Source organism: Arachis stenosperma, chromosome 4, assembly GCF_014773155.1.
Source record: "Arachis stenosperma cultivar V10309 chromosome 4, arast.V10309.gnm1.PFL2, whole genome shotgun sequence".
NCBI lineage: Eukaryota > Viridiplantae > Streptophyta > Magnoliopsida > Fabales > Fabaceae > Arachis > Arachis stenosperma.
In genome coordinates this window covers 119,911,547-119,927,349 of record NC_080380.1, presented here as the reverse complement: position 1 = coordinate 119,927,349, position 15,803 = coordinate 119,911,547, and the positions used below count along the sequence as shown (strand labels likewise).

Genomic DNA, 15,803 nt, shown 5'->3' with positions numbered 1-15,803 from the left:
TGAATTCTTTCACTCTCTAAATTAAAAGATTATAAACGTGTATTTGCATTGATGTTACAATTATCTATGAAATCTTCCTCAAAAAATCAGTAATGTGTATTATTGTTGCTAAAAATTTTGTTTTATTCTTGTTAATTATGCTAGAATTATGTATTAATTATAAAAAAAATCTACATATCACAAATAAATTAGTAATGTATGTTGTTGCAATTTATTTTTCAATTCATTATTTTAACAGGTTGTATTGAAAATATTTTAAAATCACTTTCTTTTTAATTTATTTTTTATTTGACAGATAATCATGACACCAAAAGGTAGAGGTGGACGAATGGTACGAAACACTCGTATTGATCAATCTCAGCTTTTCTCGTGTAGGCCAGGTATACATTTGGCGTTGAATTTAGTTTACCATTAACGACTCTTGATTTAGAAAATATGATGTATGCTTATTTTATTGAGTTTATGTGAGCAAACTGTTGACGTTAATTCTTCTCAACCATCGATACACGTATTAAGTATCTAGTTGTACTATACATTTAAGTTATATGTCTGATTTAATTAATCCTAGGCTAGAAAGTGGTTTTATCCTATCTATTTTTTTTCTCTTTTTTACTGTAGGTCAACAGAGCGATAATAATGATGAACCTCATCTTACATAATCGAATGAGGGAGCATCATCACAACCATCCCCACAAACTTTATCACAACTGTCACCACAATTAGATGGTATGATTTGCTTCAATTGCTAAATTTTTACATATTCACAAATGAGTACCTATCTAATTGAAAATTGTCTCTTATTCATTGTAGGTGTGAATTCGTCTGACGGATCTGCTTTAGCCGCAGAAGATAATGAGCTACCTAATGTTGGACAATCAAGTGCACATATTGAAACTAGGAGTAACAGGAAGTTGGTAATAGCTGTAGAGAAAGACAATAACCCGTAAGTAGTAATAATATTATTTTGACCTTACTATATCTGCATACTTTCTACCTAAAATAAAAAAAAAAAGAAGAATATCACTTAGTGCAGTTCCTTTAATTTACTAGTTTATTACTAGATTTTACTCCTTATTATGTTGTAACTTTTATGTATATTTATTTCACACCTTATCATGTTGAAATTTTCACAAAGGTAGAATAAATGGCTCTGATTTTACTATTTATTCATTAATCCTATTCGTAATGCATGTGTTGTATTTTTTAAAAGAAGTATAATAACATATGAGAATTAAAGGAGGTCAATGCATAATTTTAGAAATAGAAGGTCAGGTTTTTATTTCATCAAATCTCAAAAGGGGTGAGTCATGTGTGTAATTTGTCAGTGAATCATATTTGTAATTTGTCAGTGGTTTTATGATGATACTTTTGTAGTGCATTTGATAAACTTGATTTTTATTTGAAAAACTGCTATTAGCTAAACTCACCTAATCTGAGCAAACTTTTTTTTTCTTTATGCACTTGCTATTTATGGTTGCTAATGTTGTACAATATATACCATAAAAAACACCGGCTAAAAAAGTATATGTTTCACTACTACAACCAATCTGAATTATAGAATAGAAAATTTGATCCAACAAGTTTTGATGCAAAGTTTAAATGCTCAGATTATCTAAATATTAAAATTATTAAAGTTGACCCAATCTGCACCTACTTTTTTCATGTAATCACAAATTATCACAAAGGTATGTTTGCTGTTAGTGTCTTATATATGTGTCATTTATATTATAATATTTATTAATTTATTATATTTATTTTTATAAAATAAACAGAAAAATAAATTTGTATATGTGGATATTCGTTTCTTTGCAAAACATTGATATTAATTTAAGCCTAAATTCACAACACAGGGAATGTATTTCACTAAAGACCAAAACATATGGCCATTTCAGAGTACTATGGAAAAATCTATTAGTAAATAGTTTCAAAAAATAAATTATTACTTTTCTTTTATATCCTCTGTGCATATTTTTTGTATTTCTATCATTTTATTTTTGTCAAAACAGCAAACATAAATATGGATAACAGCAGCTCTATAAAAATAGTATGTGACCAGCAGTTAATACATGTCTCATGAGTAAACTAAATATTTACTCTGATTATTACTTTTTTTTCTTATCTGATCTTAATTTAGTTGATGCGGTTATATTTTCTTAATTTAGTTGATGTACTTTTGGGAGTTTTACATTCTTATGATCTATATTATTTTCATAAATTATTTTAAAGTTGTGAGTAGTATAGCTAAGCCTAGAATTTGTTGTTGCTTTGATGATCTATGTTGTTGTGTGTTAAACTATTTTTTATAATCGTATATTTTTTAATGTAGGAAGAGATTTACAAATCATACGGTAACTCGTGACATCACGAAAGATTTGTTAAGTAGGATGCCTTCTCCAGCGCCAAGATGGCAGAATTATTGTCCAAACATGAAGGACGAGTTGTTTAATTATTTCCTGGTAAGTGATTATAATGTTGCTTCAATGCGATTTTAACAGGTAATTGAATTGGGTAGTTACTAAGTCTTTCAATCTTTAAATTTAGGAAAAACATGAATTTGCATCAAATTATGATAAGGCTATAGCAAGAACTATTTGAAATAGGACAATGCTTGATCGCTATCCTGATATTTTGAAAAGAGTAAGAGAAAGAGCTTTTAAGGAGGCAAATTCAACTAGTATTACTGACATTAAGGGTCATGGACCTAAAGCAATGAAAGTTGATGTCTGGAATGGCTTAGTTGATCACTGGTTAGATTCAAAGTGGAAAAACAGGTCTGTGGCTGGTCAAAAAAAGAGGACTGCTATGCCTGCTCATAAACTACACACTACAGGGTCTATCAGTTTCAGCGAACACAAGAGGAGAAAGGTATAAAGAAAAATATTGCTTATCTCAAATAATTTATGATAGTATATTCTAATAAATGTTGTTACAGGAAGCTAAGTTGAAGCGTCGTGTATCTTTTCTTGAAGTATATGATGATGTTCATAAGAAAAAAGTGGAGAATATGTTTCTGAAGTATCCAAGGAAATTATTGTAAGCGCCTTTAATTTTGTAGTCTAATTTACTTTCGATTTTCTTAATAATATGTCCTTATTTTTCTGATGTAGAATTTATATGGAGAGGCAATATCACAAAAATATGGAGAAGATTTATTAGATCAACCTGAAGTTGATCCAGACGTGTGGACAGAAGTTGCAGGAACCAACAAGAAAGGACGAGTTCATGGGTTAGGCTGCAATCTAGATATTGGAATTCGTGATCATAGAGATGTGCCATTACCAGAAGATACAGGTGTTTCTACAGTCAAACCGGTTTCACAAGCGGACATCACTCAAGCTATTAAAGAAGCATTACCTAGTGCTATAAATGAAGTGTTGTCTAGTGTTGTAAATGAAGCTATACAGAGTAATCTACTGCCTCTCCTTTCTAAGATTCCAGGATTTTCCCAAGAAAAGGACCATTAGAGTGACTTTGCTGGCAATAATATTGATTAAGTGGCTTATGTTAATGCATTTTGTTAGGCTTAGCTTATTTAGGTAGTTAATTTGTTTGATAGATAATTGATTGGGCAATTTGTTTCATTTTCAGGTTTTATAGAAATTAGCTTATTTTTATTGGTAGTTTACTTAGTTGATAAAAAATTATATAGATTGATTTTTATAGTTATTGATATTGTTAGTTCAGCTTATTTTGGTATTTTATTTGTGTAGAGTCTATGTTGGAGATGTTACATTAGACTTTTATTTTAATCAATATGTTGGGTTTGAATTTTTTTTAAACATGTATAATTTTGATGAACTAATTTTATTTGTATGCATTATAATCTTTTAGTTTAATCACTAAAATAAAAAAATAATATGATGTTTATTTTTGTATAGCGTCAAAATTGGAATCCTAACCGATATTCTAGAAAAATTAGCAATATACTCACTGTTGATGATGGTGACAAATTAAATACTCTATTGCGACTGAAATATTTGTGAGATACCTAAAGATTTGTTACTAGTTTAAAAGGAATTTGCGATGACATTTTGCGATAGTATTGCAACTAATTGACTACATATTATTTCCTAGCAAATTAGCGACTATTTCATAACTTTACTTTTTCATTTTGAATAGTTTTGGTTTAGCGACAACATTCCTACAAATTTAATTAAAGATTTTCAAAAATTAGCTATAGATTTGCTACAAAATGTGACAGATTTGCGATCATATTTGTGGACAACTTGCAACGAGTTAGGTTCAGAAAAATTCCTCATTAATTAGCGTCAACTAAGTATTCTATTTTGTCTACGAAGTTTGCTTGCATTTAGCAATGAGTCTGCTATAGTAGAATTTGTCGCTAATTAGCGACTACCGTGTAGTCTATTTCTTCTATGGAATTAGCTTTTACTTTAGTAATGGATTTGCGACTATCTATTCGGTAACTAAAAAACTTTCCAATGAATTAGCGACTATTGTGTTTGCCTCACTGATCTGCGACTTGTAATTAGCGAGAAAAGCAATAGTTGCTAGGTGGTAGCTAATCCGTCACAAATTATATTTTGCGTCAGATTAGCGATGATTTTACGACTCTTTTTGTGGTAGCTAATCGGCCGTATTCTTGTAGTGATTGAAGCGGTGATGGAATGGTGAAGACCGACGTCAGTGACTGAGATTAGGAATTTTTCGGAATTAGCCGCATCCACTTCTTTTTTTTTGAGCTGCCCTTATTTTCTGTTTCTGTTAATACATGAATAATAAATCATCCTCAATATCTTGTTCATTCGGAACAAAATATTTTCTTTGTGCGGCGGTAAAAAAAACCATGCCCGGGCCCGTTTAAGGAAAGTTGAAACGGAAGTAGGGAAATATCCAAATACATGTCTTATTTTTTTTAATAATCCGACAAGTTAAAAAAAACTTGTCAAGTATTAAAAATTCTTTTTTTTTAAAGGACTCATTGGCGCTAAAAGAGATTCCTATTACTCCAACCAACAAAGTAAATAATACTAATATAAACATAGAAAAAAGCATAGTATTGGTGGATTCATGATCAATCCTTTTTTCTGTCGTTAAGGTAGAGAACTGAACCAAGAATTCTCTTTCTACACCTAGGATCCGACTTGTATGATTGATTGATACTAATAGGATCTAAAATTGGAAATTCTATTTTTGTTAGTGATTCCTTTTTGTATCTAAAGGATATATAATTGAATTAGTATCAAGGCTATATATAAAAAAATGTGATAGAATATTTTGAATATTCTATATTTATGTTTAATGATTTTTCTTCGAATGACTATTCATCTATTGTATTTTAATGGTAATAGAGGAAAAACTCATAAGAAATCAAATAAAAATACGACAATTTTTTCCAGGAAATCCCCATCGAAAGAATCCACTGCCAATTTTGGCATGACGAAAAAATACAATATTATTTTTTTTCATCAAAGGAAATCTTTATGACTTGCTTCTACGGAACCGAGGTCGAAAAGATTGAGAAATAGAACCATCTGATTTGATTCGTTCTCAATAGCCCTTCCGTAAAGGAGCTGAATGAAACAAAAGTTTCACGTTCGGTTTTGAATTAGAGACGTTAAAAAAAAAAGATAATAGAAAAGGATCCCATGATCCTGAACCGATCAGCCCGTGGTATTAAATCCGCAGCTTTATTTTTTGTGCCAACAATTAAAAATTGTTTCCCCTTACTTGCTGCATTTTTTTTTCGAATTTGAATTCATTTGTGGGCTAGAAAAACCCGCGCTCAAAATAGAAAGGCAAATCCCTTATGATACACCAAATCCGGCTCGGTTATTGATAGAGTATATAATGGCCTCTGGTTTAGGTGGACAGCCTGGCAAATAGACAGGTATAGTCCGTGTAGTCGCAGAAATTCGAAAACTGAAAGAATTTACAATAATAAAACTCAACAGTTACACCTACTTGTGCATGGGATTAGCTGCTTCAATGGGATCTTTTCTTTTGGCAGGAGGAGAAATTACCGATTTTTCTCAATCTTTATGACTTGCTCCTATGGGTAAGTCGTCAATCCCTAAAATGGACTATGTAATGTACTTTATCGGGTTACGGGTGGGCATTTTACCAGAGGTTTCTATTGTATCAATCAATTTACCAACAAAAGAAAACTATACCATTTGAAGGCGCATAATAGATCGATATGAACATGATGAGCCTATTAGAAGTAGAAGGCGCTCTGGTGGGATCCTCACGGACAGATAAGAAATCGAATAAAAATACGACGATTTTTTCCTGATTCAATTCCTTATTCAGCAATAAGCCAATATGAGTCTAGTACAGATATTTGTTACTGAATATACTTCTTAATATAGATAATATTAGAATATCCGTTAGAATATATGCACATAAATATATCTATTATCTACATATCGACTCATTAAAGGACTTTCTTTTGTCTCTTCTTCTGTATAATACGGACCGGGTAAAGTAACTTTGTGTTGATTTTTTACTTACCTTACATTTCGACAAAATACCCACACCCAAGTTTAGGACTGGTGCCAACAGTTCATCACGAAAGAAAGAACTCACTGAGCCGAAATCACTACAGCCTTGGCAAGAACGTCGTTCCGCGGAATATATGACTCATGATCCTTTTCAATCAAGTTTGAATTTGTTCGTAGAGAATTAAGAATTCTAATTTGTTTCAATTTTACTGTGTGAATCCTCGATTCAAATATTGAGATTTTTTGATAGACAAGAAAAATCAACGATTAATTACGATTGCTATAAAACAAGCTCGTATTTTATCTTATTTTTCTTTTTTATTATATCCATAAAGTTCTATATTCTAATCGATTAGATGGGGGAGGACTGCTTCTCTTTTCTATCGACCACTAACACTAATATATAAATATTATTAAAAAAATTCTAATAATCTTCGATTTTTCTTTCCTCTTTCTCTATCCCTATCTCGTAGGTATAGCGTTACTTGTTACTGGATAACTAACCAATTCAACGAGCAGCTGCTCAATCGATTAGTTATGAAATACCATTAACTCTATGTGTGTTATCAATATCTCTACGTGCGATTCGTTGATACAAAAACTTCTCGATGCTATTGCTATGGCCCTTTCCTTGTAGGACAACTTTATAAGAAAGTAAGAAAGGGGCAGAATATAAAAAATTCATGGGGAGAGATGGCTGAGTGGATTAAAGCGTCGGATTGCTAATCCGTTGTTCATAAATTCGCGGACCTGTAAATTAGAAATTCATCATGGATTGGCAAGTTCCTATTTGGAAGGCTGTAACTTCTTAACCGCTGCAGTCTCTATTTTTTGCTGAAAAAAAAAGAGGGGTAACAACAAGAAAACATCTTCCACAACCACTCTTTCCGGATTTGACGGGATTTATTACCACTATAGCTACTTTAGCGGCTCAACCGGTTACTCGAGAATGTCGCCTTACGGGGGCGAAAAAAAGAAAGAAAGAGAAGCCCGGCACACTCCGTTCCTTTGATCAAAGAATAATATTCAAAGAATATTTTTGTGAAATTGAAAAAATAAAAAAAATGTTTTCAAAATTCTTCTAATTTTTATGTCTAGGAAACACTTTAATGAAAATTAATACAACCCCCCAAAAAAAGAGAAATAAACCACATATTTTATTTCAAAAGCATTAGTTTTTTCGAAGTAATTTCTTTTTTTACATTTATATACTCTACATTTCTAGACTCTAATATATATCTTAGTATTAAGTCTGACGAGAATAATATTCTACAACCAGCAATTCATTGATTTTTGTTCAAGAATGAAATCTTATTGGAACTGTCCAGTTCATGCGGCTATTGAGATAGCCCTTTTGGCTATATTTTCTGCGACTCCGCCCATTTCATGAAGTATTCTACCGGGTTTAACGACAGCTACCCAATATTCGGGAAATTTCCGGAAAAGCTAATCATAGGTTCAAAAATTCTATTACAGTTACAGTAATTATATTAATAGATTAATATAGTAATATATACTATTAATATAGTAATATATATTATATACTAATATAGATAGTATCTAGAATATAGACCAAACAAAAATATCTAAATATTAAATTTTTGTTGATTCCATTAAAATATTATGTTCAATTTTTAAATTATCCTAATTTTATCATTTTCAACCTTTTGAAATTCTCATATTTACCAATAAAGACCTCTAAATCAATCATTTTAAACTAAAAAAAGAGTCAAACCATCTTCACAAACCATAACATCAGTGCCACTAAAATAGGAATAACAATAGGTTTATCATCAATGACACCACCACAGTTGCATCTCCTTCTATATTGTTACAATCTCTCTATCCCCCTTTCAATTGAAATCTGCCATTGCCATCCAAATCTTCTCACTTTTTATTCATCTTTGTAGCTTTGTGTCACCCTCTATCACCATCTTAATCTTCTCTATGCTTTTAGATTTCAAACCCATGTGAGTACTTATCAAACTTTTCATGGTTGAATTTCAACCGCAATATGTCAAAATAATTCAACAAAACATGTAACAACACTTCAACCAACAAACACTACCTTACTATCTCTCTCCTCCCTTTGTTTTCCTCCTAATTTTTCTTTATAGCTTAATTCTTCAAATTCTAGGGATGACAACGGGTATCTGGAGGGCAGTACCTTTTTCATACCCATTTTTATTTATAAAAACGTCTCCTATTCTCTCTACTTTTGTTGCGAGTCCTCATTTAATTGTCCTTGTAGAGATGACGAATATTTGCGAGTACCTATGTAAAAAAGTTTTAAAAAAATTTAACGTAAAATCCATAACACAATCCTTAAAATATTCAACAAATTAAAGTTTAACTTAAGATAATACCATGCAAAGTTTGAAACAAAATTTAACACAACTGAAGACAATCATTAAATATTCAACATGATAACATATAACTTTTATATATAAGTGAGGATATTTTAGTAAATTATCTCTCTACGAAAATTTTGCAGATCTCTAATAGACAAATACTAATATTCCGTCTTCATTTATTCGTGGCGACTAGTCCCCATCCCATGGAGATTTCATGGATACCCGTTTTTATCGATATTTTTGTCATTTTGTATAATTTTTTTTTTCTCAATGATTTTGAAGGGTTGAATGTGGGCCATTATCAGCATTTATTGGTTCGGGTGACAAAGGACAAGTAAGAAATGGTGGAGGAAGATACATATTTTGTGCACAAAAGATTTGAAAAAAGCGATGTTGAAGAAAAAGGAAAAGTGGTGTTAGGCAAAAAATGAGTAAATAGTCATTTCTGATAATTAAAAATTTGGATGCTGACATTAATAATGAAAAATTGAAATTAAAGTTATACTCATATAAGATAAGTTTCATTATACAAAAATGACTAATTGTTAAATTTTTGTTGATAATTTCATAAATATTCCCCGCCTTTCCTCTACCTTCTTCATCTTCCTTCCATAATCACCACCATATCTATTGCAAAATCAACTATCTCATTAGATCTACTCCTCTAATCCCAAAAAACATCGTAGCAAAGTTCATCTCACCACAACGACATTGCTTTATTCTCTGACCAAACTCCTTTCACTCCTCTTTTCTTTTTTCTCTTTCTCTCTTTGTGAATGATGGCATTGGAGCAACACGGCACCGTTTTTCCAGAAGAAGACATAGACAAAGATGATGAAGAGTACCAAGAGGACGAAAAAGAGAAAGACATCAATGACGATGTCGTTTTGTTAGACGACGAAGAAAACAAGCCCTCTCCTTCTACATCATTCGCTACCCTCTGTCAATGTCGCCGTTCCCTCCTTTGTCATCCCGAACGGCGAAAAGGCTCAAATTTCAACCTCCACCGCCAACGCGGCCAACACTGTGGTCATTGCCCTCGAAGGCAGCTCCTTCAATCCAAAATGATAGCAACAACTCGAGGAGAAAAAGCTGTCCAACGATTCACGGAGGCTGTTCTAGTGGTTGTGGACAGACGAGGATGAGATCGAGCTTCTGCAAGGGTTTCTCGAGTACACATTGCAATGAGGTTCATCTCACCACAACAATATTTCTTTGTTCTATGATCATATTAGCTTTGGAAGTTGAAGAAGAAGCAACGTTCTCAACAAGATTGGTTTTGGTAAGGAGTTCAACAGTGAGAATAACAAGTGTAGCAATGGATATGGCATACTGGGTTTGGTTGAAGAGACGGTGAAGAATTATTTGTCACCATTGGTGAAGGAATTAGTAGACGATGTTGTCATGGGAGGTGGTCACTTTGGCGGAAGAAGGTTTGCTGAACCCCATTCCATTGAGGTTCGGAGCGATGAATAATATGGGATTGGGTAGAGAGGGGTATTTATGAAATTATTAACAAAAATCTAACAATTGGTTATTTTGTCGAGCAAAACTTATCTTGTATAGGTATAACTTTAGTCTTAACTTTTTATGGTTAGTTTTGTCAATGTCCAAATCTTTCATAGTCAGAAATGATTATTTACTTGGCAAAAAATTTTATTATTAAAAAAAATAATTTAAAGAAATTATTATAGGTTAATTTATGCTATATTATTTATTTTAATTAAAGTTAGTTTAAGTCATTTGACAATTTAGTTATTTTTGAAGTTTTCAATGAATGCAGAACGATTATCGAAAATGGATGTCAATTAACAAAGGATGATCTATAAATAGGGTTTTAGGTAAATATTACAAGGAGTTTAGTTTTTTTTGAAAAATACTTAAAAATCCAAAATATTTTCAACCCCTTTGGTATCACAATTTGAAAATTGAGAATCTTAAATAATTTTTTCGAACTCAAAATACTTGTACATTTTTAGTTTTTCTTAATAAAACTTTTTTGCTCTTATATATTCTTTTTTTATGTTTGTCTTTCTTTTCTTCATCCTTCTTTTAATTTTTTGTTTTGTTTTAATTTTTGTAGTTTAATTTTGCTTCTGGTACCTTATGTTTTTTATTTTAATTTTTAATTTTGTCTTTTTAATTTTTGTTGATGCTACAATTGAGACATTAAAATATTTATATTTTCTGTTAAACATAGAACAAAAATTTGAATAAAATAGATGGTAGAGCAAAATAATTAATTAAAATGTGTTTGTAATTTGGGTGAAAGTGGCAAAAATTATTTTGTAACATGGAAATAAAATTTGCCTACAATTTAACCTATTTTTATTAACATGCAAATATTTCACACAAGATGTTTAGACTAAATTAGATTAAAAAATAGGTTACGCTGTTTAATTTGAAGGTTAGATGGATATGTTACAATTTTTAAAACGACTTAAAAATCATTATCATGTTGCTAAGACATAGGGTGGTAAAATTTTTATGTTTTAAAAGTAGTTTATCAGAGTTGATTTTTAAAAGACAACTTTCAAAGTATTATAATTTATATGTTTGATAAATTAAATTAAAATTTTTTAATAAACATAAATAATTTTAATTATGTTTAATAAAATACCTTTTAAAATATAAATAAACCATCACAAATATAAATATAATGATAGATTTAGTTATTTATTAATATATAAGATTATATTAAATTTTTTAATTTTAATAAATACAACTTAACTTTAAAAAACACTTCTTTTAATATTTTCTAAAACACCTCTAACTTTTAAAAGGCACAAACATTAATATATATTTTTTATAAGTAATGTTATATATCCAAGTCTTTTTATGAACAAAGTTTAACTAGGTTAAATAATAAGATTTAAAATAATGCTAATAATAACTGATTTTTGTTAGCCAATGAGTTATAGCTCAAATGGCATAGTCTCCTTATACTCACTTAAGAGGTCGTGGGTTCGAGTCTCCCTATATTCGGTAAAAAAAAGCTCTACATCCATGTAAAAAATGTATCCAAGTTATGCAAGCCATTTTTGACAGACGCGCCTCTCCCACTTCTTCACTCGTTTGTCATACATGCGCCACATATAACATAAACCTTTTTTGCATTGCAATCTAAACCTTTGTTTAACATAAAATTTCTGCTGCAACCTAAACCTTCTTCTCTGCTCGCGTTTTCTTCTTCTTCTTCTCTGCTTGTGGCTTCGTCTTTCTCCTCTGGTCACGTTCATCTTCTTCGTTTTCTTCTTTAGATCTACTTACATTGCATTTATCTTCTTCCTATTCTTTTTCGTTTTCTTCTTTGATCTGCACTTCTGAATCGAAACAATGAATGACTTAACTTCAAATAAGTTGAACAAGAGTGATTTGAATTATTCTTCTGAAACAAATCGAACTGACGAGGTTTGGATTATTCAATTTTGAATCAAATTGAATGGAATGCAATTGCTAATTCGAATTGAATTGAATTGAATTTGAATTGAATGGACGGAGGTGTACTGAATTGAATTGAATTAAATTGATAATCAATAAATTATAGACATAGCTGTTTGAATTTGATTTTATATAATGAATTATATTTCGTTCATTCAGTACTATACAATTATTTTACCATTTGTACTTATTTGGTTCATTATGCAAAAAGCTGTTTGAATTTGATTTTATATAATGGATTATGTTTCGTTCATTCAGTACTATACAATTGTTTCACCATTTGTACTTGTTCGGTTCATTCTACAGAAAGTTGTTGGAATTTGATTTTAGTACTATACAATGGATAATATTTCGTTCATTTAGTATTATACAATTGTTTCACCATAATGATGTGTTCGGTTCATTATGTAAAAAGCTGTTTGAATTTAATTTTATATAATGGATAATATTCCATTCATTTAGCTCTATACAATTGTTTCACCATCATGATGTATTCGGTTCATTTTTCAGATAACTGTTTGAGTTTGAATTTATATAATGGATAATGTTCCATTCATTTAGTTCTATACAATTGTTTCACCATAACAACATGTTCGGTTCATTCTGCAGACCAGGTGTGTTGTGGATGAACAATTTGTCCCAAAGGTCGGGATGATTTTCAAGACATTAGAAGAAGCTGGAAAGTTCTACAAACATTATTCCAAACTTGCCAATTTTTCTACCAAAATAAGGAACACGACTCGAGACGGAGACAAGATTAAGAATCAACTAATCGTATGCAACAGAGAGGGGAGATGGAAATCCAAGATATCTCATACTCTGAAGACAAATCCCTCAGTCGGCATAAACTGTCCAGCCAGGATATACGTACACATATTGAAGGACGTTGGTCTCTGGACAATTTTCAAAGACATTTTGAATCACTCACACCCCTGCTGTCCAGACGGGGCAAAGATGCTCAAACAACACAAGGAGCTAAGCATGTTCGTGCGTTGCACCATTAAAACCAACGAGGAAGCCGAAATCAGACCAAGTAAAACTTACCAATCATTCGTAGCAGCAGCCGACAGTCACCGTAAACTAAGTTTTATAGAAAAAGGCGTGAGAAATTACATCACACGGGAAGTACGAAATGTGTCCGAACAAGACGATGCCAAAGAATTGGCGAAGTACCTATTAAGAATGAAAGAGAAGAACCAAAATTTCTTTTTCGAGCTCAACCTCGAAGGCGATCCCTCCATCAAGCATGCATTTTGGGCCGACGCAAGAAGCAGGGCGGCATGCGAGTATTTTCGAGATGTCATTTCATTTGACACCACGTACAACACAAACAGGTATTTGGTTCACCCAAATTAAGTCTTTACGTTCCCCATATGTACAAATTTCGGTTTACCACTTTGTGAGAGTGTCCATTTATGCAGGTACAATATGGTTTTTGGTTCTTTTATGGGCGTGAATCACCACAGTCAATCGACACTTCTCATATGCGCACTGATGAAAAACGAGGACATCTAATCATTCAAATGGTTATTCGAGTGTTGGCTCCATTGCATGGGAGCCAAGGCACCAAAAGGCATTTTCACCGACCAATGCGCATCGATGCAAAGGGCCATTGAGATATGCATGCCAACAATAATTCACCGCTGGTGCATCTGGCACATCATGAAGAAGATCCCAAACAAACTAAACAGCTATAAGCGACATGAAAAAATCAAACAAGAGAGGAGCCACGTCGTTTGGAACTCGTTCACAAAAGAGGCATTCGACAGAAACTGGAACGATTTTCTCACAAAGTATAGCCTCGGAGGCAACAAGTGGCTCTCAGGTAACCGAGGGTTTAATTCAAATTATTTTCATGCCATTACCTTTTGGGTCAAAACATGCACATATTTTGGTTTAGTACACCTCATTGGTTTGGTTCATTCTGTAGAGTTGTACGACGATCGACATATATGGATTCCAGTTTACTTGGATTACCAATTTTGGACCGGGATAAGAAGCACACAAAGGAGCGAGAGTATGCACGCATTTTTCAACAAGTTCATCGCACGCAACAGCTCCCTAAGTCAATTTGTGAAGCAATACGACAATTGCCTAGCAAGCAGAGAGCAAAGAGAGAGAGAGTTGGACGCTACAAATTTTCACACCACCATACCATACACAACAAAATCAAAAATAGAGGCACAGTTTCAATACGCGTATACCCACAAGAAGTTCAGGGAAGTTCAAGCACAATTCAGAGTAAAGGTGAACTGCATCACAAGATCAATACATTCCACCTTAGGTTTCACAATATACGAATTCATAGAGCAGGTTTCTAACTACACATTCAACAAGTTTTTAGTCACTTACGACGCAGTATCACGAGAGGTAAAGTGCCAGTGCCTATTGTTCAAGTCAAGGGGCATACTGTGCCGCTATTCCCTAAGCATCCTAAGCTTCGAGCGAGTGGATAATGTGGCACCGAAATACATACTGGAGCGTTGGAACAAAAACATAAAGAGGAGGCACATACACATAAAAAATAGCCAAGACGAGCCTCTATTAAAGCTGAGAAGTAAAAGATTCGACGATTTGGTGTTTTGGTCGCACAATATATGTGAATTTACATCCGAGTTCGAGGAGTTGATCAAAATTCTGCACCGGGCGTTTGACAATGTCATGGTTGAGATGCAAGAATATTAAGTGAGAAGCAAAGCAAAAGTTCCTTATCCCACGAAGAAGCGACGTTGAGCGACATGAACAACCTTCAAAGCTCGCCACGTGTCAAAACAAGACGCTGGCCCAAGAACAGACTTGGATCAAACTTGGAAAAAAAGATCTCTAACGCCACGAAGAAAAAGAAAAAGCCAGTTCCAAGCGAGGTAAAATTGATTTGCTTTCGATTAGGCAAACATTCATTTGTGCATTTTGCTAATATACGATTATTTTCTTTTTTTTGCAGTTGAATCTTTTAGACGGCGGACCAACGATTCAACCAAGTTCAAGCTTTTACAATGCACCGGATATGAATTATCCGGGAGAGGATTATATGAGTTTATATTAACATAAACTTTCTTTCATCTATGAGCACATTTTGGTTCACTGAAGTTATAGGAGGGTTAATTTCTGATTGTTGTTTGTCTTTATTGAATAGTCACTTTTTTTGTTTTTGATATTAGCTTTTGTGAAATTCTTTATTCAATAGTCACTTTTTTAGTTTATTGAATAGTCAATTTATTATGATATGTCAGAGAGTTCAGGTGCTTCTGAAACTGAATACTGATATATACATTTTTTTTTCAAATTATCTCTCTGCTATATTGATATATGCACGTTTTCAGTTCACTGGGCGTAATAGTTTCGATTTATTTGCTTATTCGGGGTTCGTAATTTTGATAAATATCCTGATTTCATTCACTGTAATTCTGGAACAAAATAGCATCCAAACAGTTCTAACAGATATATACATCTTGAATCAGATATAAATATTAACATTAGATATATACATTAAGATTTACATTAATATTCAGATATATACATTGAAAGAATGATTTTTTAAACA

At 32.2% G+C, this 15,803-nt stretch overlaps 1 protein-coding gene across 1 annotated transcript; it reads left to right on the top strand.

The window, feature by feature from the left end:
* The first annotated feature begins 13,858 nt into the window (after positions 1–13,858).
* LOC130975387 (protein FAR-RED IMPAIRED RESPONSE 1-like) lies at positions 13,859–14,944 on the top strand. Its single transcript, XM_057900192.1, has 2 exons — positions 13,859–14,084; positions 14,190–14,944. Exons 1-2 carry the CDS (start codon positions 13,859–13,861, stop codon positions 14,942–14,944), a joined length of 981 nt encoding a protein of 326 aa, XP_057756175.1.
* The last annotated feature ends 859 nt before the right edge of the window (positions 14,945–15,803 follow it).